This window comes from Centroberyx gerrardi, chromosome 18 (genome assembly GCF_048128805.1).
Source record: "Centroberyx gerrardi isolate f3 chromosome 18, fCenGer3.hap1.cur.20231027, whole genome shotgun sequence".
NCBI lineage: Eukaryota > Metazoa > Chordata > Actinopteri > Beryciformes > Berycidae > Centroberyx > Centroberyx gerrardi.
Genome location: NC_136014.1, coordinates 1,600,759 through 1,606,791, shown reverse-complemented (window position 1 = coordinate 1,606,791; position 6,033 = coordinate 1,600,759). Strand labels below are relative to the sequence as shown.

Genomic DNA, 6,033 nt, shown 5'->3' with positions numbered 1-6,033 from the left:
GTAGTAGTAGTGTGTGAATGGGAAGATCCATAATGCAACATATACAGTGCATCTGCTGTGCCAGTGGTTTAACAAGATAATGTCTGGTGGACAACAGGTGGCATAGTGTTTAAGACGACAAGTCACAATACAACACACACACACACACACACACACGCACACACGCACACATACACACACACACACATACATACACACACAGAGGAAGAGGCTTCATTTTTAAATTTAACCTCCCCTACTACTCTTTGCAGTGTAGTGAAGAACGCTCAAGATAATGCAAAACAGGATAACACAAGAAAAGCTGTATATGACTTAGTCAAATAAACAATGTATATACGCTGCCCGTCAAAAGTTTGGACATACCAGATTTTTCTATATTTTCACTATTTTTGACATTAGAAAATAGTTAAAACATCAAAACTATGAAATAACACAAATGGAATTATGCAGTGACCAAAAAAAGTCAATCTATTCTTCTAAGTAGCGACCCTTTGCCTTGATGGAAAGGCAAAGGCTTTGGAAAGACATTCATTAATAGGCATCAACTTCACTATTTATATTTGTCTAAGAAACAATTTCAAGCATTAAAGCATAAGCCTTTAGATCAATTAAGATAATGAAAAACATAGTACATTCAATCAGGTGTCCCCAAACTTTTGATGGGCAGTGTATGTATGTATGTATGTATGTACTGTATATGTGTGAACGCTTTAGCAAAGAGTGATTTATGATTGCACTGAAAATGAATTCTACAAACTCAAATGTCAAATAAAATAAGTACAAAACTCTTGTGCCTTTTAAAGCACCAATATGTTGAAATGCCATCACTCCACTACCAACTTTCTTTACATTATGACATATTGATTTAAAGGTATTTTCTCTTTTTTGAAATTTGAGTTTTTAACATGAGGATAGACACTTTTTTGATGTCAGAGGCATTAACTTTACTCTGAGATATAATCAATGCAAAGCTATGTCAATATCTGGTCTTCAAACTCTTGAGCTGCCCACATTAAATTCAGAGCTGTAGATCATACATACTCCGGTGAAATATGGTCATACACTCACTGGCCAAAATAATTGGGACACCAGTTTTCCATAAAACATAAAAGAGCTGTCACATGTTTGTTAAGCAAAACCTGTTCTTAATGTGATTATCTACGCTGTTTTGTGACTTTCAATTCATGTGCAACTTTTAGATTATGGCTCAGTTTTTTGATGAGTATGACAATTAATCATAATTGACTGGTATTCATATTATTATCAAATAATAACTTGTACCTTGTACTTGTACTACAGTACTCATGTGTGTTGCTTTTATTGATTCACACCAAGTCAGTACAGTAACGTCAGTTCAGATATGTGTGACCCATATGTTGGTCCACAGGTAGGCAAATTTATCTGATTAGGTTGGGATAGACTAGGTAGGTGTGTGTGTGTGTGTGTGTGTGTGTGTGTGTGTGTGTTAGAGTGTTTCCGACACATGCGACATAAGACATAAATTGTAAGCTGAAATCAAACCCACAACAAGCTGACCAGCAATAAGGGCTGTCCTTGATAATATATTTTATTCAAAAGTTAATAGCTATGAAGCTGCCAATAGCCAATATTTTATGCTTATCTTTAAATGTGACAATTGTTATGCCATAAATTCCATGTATTCAGAGTTTTCCCCAGAAATGTATTCTTGTCAGGGTGAAAAAGCCTCTGAAACAGTATTTAGACCATCACAGGAGACTAAAACTCTTCACTGAAACCCAGACTAATGAAATTCTTTAAGGGTTAGCAGCTCTTTAAGGCAGGATGACCCACCCACCTATGGTAGGGTAAATTCTGGGATACATTAGGTCTAAATGAATAATTAATTTACATAAAACATTACTGAAAAATTAAATAGAATAAACAGGGAGGAACCTCCATCATATCAAAGGTGGTCATGGCCGATATTTAATAAAAGGCCAATATTGGCACCAGACATAATATTATATTCACTGCCGTGCAATTTCTTTCCTGTATTGTCAGTTATACAAACAAATATATTAAGAAGATGGTGTAGATGATAATAACAGAGAGCTCTTATTTTCTTAAAGATCCCGATTATAGGAATTCAAATTTCCCTCTAATTATATACAGTACATATATGATCAAAGACGTTTAATGAAGACATTGTTACATTTTGATTTATGTATTTATTTGCATTTTCAAAAAGCCATCCTTTTTTACAGGCAGTTTCAGACAGATATTCATGTTGTTGCTGATATGTTGTGTCCTGTCTAATGTTTTGTTACAGATTTTAGTCTATTGTTTTTCCAAGTCCTATATCGTAAGTTCCACGCATGGGTATTCATGGTGGTACTAGGCTGGGGTTCAAATACCTAACAGAAGTGTCTGTATGCGATAATAAGCACATCTAACATGGTTAAATTGCCTCATAGACATCACGTGCTTAACTACCAAGCCGACTTGGAAATGTTATTTCAGACCTTGTACATCTGTCTTCCTCTTTTGCCTCTCGCATTTGGCCAATTCAAAAAGAAAACCTAATAGCGCCCCCTGCATTTGGGCGGTTATAGTCACCCCTCTATGAACAAACTCGCCAGTTTCCTGGAAGTTCTGGGTACGAGATTGCTCAGCAGGTTTACCTCATTTATATTAGAGGAGCTGGTTTTGTTGGCCAATCAGGGTCCAATATTCTGAGGATTGAGTCTTCAAATTCATTCAATTGAACTAACTGAAATAAACTTTTAACTAAACATTTATTTGAAAATCATCATGGACAACAGCATTCTTATCCTGAGCCATAGTAGATTTGAAAACAAAATGATGAAAACTGTATACTATGGAGCCTTTAATACAATCAAGTGGGTATTAACTATATAAAAGCAGTATCAATTTGGCAAGAGCAAATGTTAAATTTTGAGAGGATGATAATTCACACATCAGCTGAAATATAAAATGTCATCAAGTCAAACCGTTATCATGTGTGCTTCTCTTTATTGACTAAGTCAATGCAGCTGTCATCATTGCAGATGTCCGCTACACTCTGAAGAGGAGGAGGAAGCGATGGAAAACCTCCATGGCGGCTGGTCACGTTGGCGCTTCTCGCCAGGTCGGACTGGTGCTGCTCTAAACTAACAAAATGCTCTCGAGTGAGCCGTTTCTTGGCTTCTTTACACCTGGCACACAGGAGGTAGATGATCTCAACGATGCTGAGGAGCACCGAAACACCGGCCACCACCAGCATGAAGATGATGAAGATGTTCTTCTCTGTGGGACGAGATATGAAACACTCAGCGCCGCTGGAGCGGGCACAAGGTGGACTCTGGGTACAGTGGAAGATGTCGTCCATGAAGATGGAGCCGAAGATGTAGAACTGGCCGACGCTGAATGCCACCTCCAGGAGGATCTTGAAGACCAGTTGGGTTATGTAGCTGCGGAGGAGGATGCCTTTGATCTTCACCTTCCCTCTGTCGTCTGTGTACTTGGGCTTCTTCAGGTACACTGTTCCTGCAGTTTGGTTCTGCAGCTGCTCCCTCATCCGCTTCTCTCTGTGGATGACGTGGATGGCGTGGCCCAGGTAGAACAGGGTCGGCGTCGACACAAAGATGATCTGGAGGACCCAGTAACGAACGTAGGATATGGGGAACTTCCAGTTATAGCAGGCGTGTTGGCATCCCGGCTCCTCATTGTTACAGTAGAAGTCGGAGTGTTCGTCTCCCCAGACGTTATCAGCAGCAGCACCCAGGACAAAGATCCTGAAGAGGAAGAGGACGCTCATCCATATCTTACCCACCACGGTAGAGTGAGACTGAACCTTGTCCAGCAGACCCGACAGGTAAGACCAGTCACCCATGGCTGGAAACTAACCTCTGAACTATATGAGAGAACACACAGACAACAAACTCACTGTTAGGTTTTGATAAGAGAAAAATGTGGTCAAGTTTTAGGGGAGAATTCCTGTACAGATAAAAATATACAGAGGAGAAATAAGAGAAATTGACTGTAAAACTTTAAATGGAAAAAAATGCAAATGTTTTAGTTGGACAAATTCCTTGGTCAGACTCAATCAGTGTTTGGGTTAAACTTTTAATTTCAAGTGACATTAGTACAAGGATGCAGTTATATATTTCAGGGCATCTGCAACTCTCGTCCACTTAAATTTCAGACATTATTAATGCCAATGAGAACGAAATATGAAGACTATATGATAGGGCTGATTTCTCATCAGGAGAACAACGCACCAGGTAACCACAGCATTATTAAGACCTATAAAACTGAATTTAAGACTTACAGAGCTTAGACAATATAATTATATAATAGACATTTTAGGGACTCAAAATAGTAGACAACTAAAAACGTATAGGAGAGAGTAACTTGGAATAGCTATTGATTTGTCTTTGAGAAACACTAAAATACGTAATATTCAATTTCTATTACTGACTTGCTGCACTACTGAGAAATAATAATACTAAAACAATGTCCTTAAATTAGTGTTTTCATTAGAGGTTATTGTCAAAATGTACTCGCCTGTTTGGGCTTCAGCATTGAAAGCACAGAAGAGGAAGAGTGCCAGTAAGTAGTAGACTTGAAATGCTGACCAGGATGAGACTTAAATACTGCTAACCTCTATGGGTTGGATCTGCCTGAGTCAGGCATCTACACTTCTGCCTGCAGCTCCCAGCTTCTCCTTTCACTCAGCCAATCTCCCGATGGTTCTTGGAAAGTTTCATCACACTCAGTTCCTGTTAAGAAAGGCTTGATGACCCTTATCACTAGATGTTCTCATCATAAGGCATGTAACATAAAAAAAAATTTTTTGCTTTACCTCCCACATTGACCGAGGGATATGTCACGCACACACACCGCACCCAAGTTGCTGTCACAAATACTCCCTATTCATGTGAAATAAGTTGTTTGAACAGATGTGTACTACTCTCTCGAAATGAAGACGTGAAAGAGTGCACGTCAAGTCCAAGACCGGGTGCAATTGAGTCAAGACCAATTCCTGAACAAATCAACTCAAAAAAGCATGCTGTGCATCTTTTAACAAACCATAGATATGCTGAGAAAAAGGCAGGTAAAACAAAACATTGAGTCCACATCCAATAGTGACGGAGAGCAAGAAAAGTCAGAGTCCAGAGAAAAGTGGACTCAGGTCCGGACTCAAGACCAAGTCCGGATCGAGTAGCTACTACAGCCTTTACATCATCAAATTGATGTATGTTGTATTGATAGCGTGTGGTATAGGAAGAATGCAGAAATGAAATTTAAATTTTTTTCATTTTGGTGGTTGCTTGTCTTATGATGATCACTGACTGGAAGTCATGATTTATTATGATGATTTGACTGTATTTTGACATTGTACATTGATGTGTGTTGTTGGTCTGCAACTTTTTCCCTTTGTCATGCTACTGCTTTCTTGGCCAGGTCTCCCCTGAAAAAGGGATTCTTAATGCCAGTGTGACTAACCTGGTGAAATAAAGGCTAAATTAAAGTTAGAAAATACTCCTTATTGTCTACAATGCCTCTTCCACACTGGTGTCACTTGCCACCATGACAGGCATACTGATTGAGGCTGTAGATCTAAATCCTGGGCCACCATAGATACTCTATCCCAATCACTCACGAAACCAGTATGAATGAGAGTAGGGCACTACTGGGAACTGTGGTCTCTCTACCAAGATGTGCCATTAGACAAATAAGACTAGTAGACTAATTACAGTAGAATATTAAATCTACCATAGTAGAACAACTAATCTACCATAACCCTAACCCTCCTCCTCCATATTGGACCTACTGAATCATCACCACATCACTTGAAAAGTAATTGAAAAGCATCTACAGGCTGACCGGGAATAGCTTGGAACCATCCACTATGGAACCTGGCAGTTTGTATTTGGTACTGCACTCTCTTGTAAATCCTAAACACTGCACTGTAAAGATACATTAGGGGGCGATCACACCGAGAAGCGTCGCCACAGGCGCAGCCGCGTCAAAAACGCCTCGGAAGACTGCGTCGGGCAAAACAGCTTG

At 39.3% G+C, this 6,033-nt stretch overlaps 1 protein-coding gene across 1 annotated transcript; it reads right to left on the bottom strand.

Annotated features, from left to right (window-relative positions):
• Positions 1-2,054: 2,054 nt before the first annotated feature.
• LOC139920686 (gap junction Cx32.2 protein-like) lies at positions 2,055-3,875 on the bottom strand. Its single transcript, XM_071910740.2, has one exon. It carries the CDS (start codon positions 3,851-3,853, stop codon positions 2,978-2,980), a length of 876 nt encoding a protein of 291 aa, XP_071766841.1. The 5' UTR covers positions 3,854-3,875; the 3' UTR covers positions 2,055-2,977.
• Between the last annotated feature and the right edge of the window lie 2,158 nt (positions 3,876-6,033).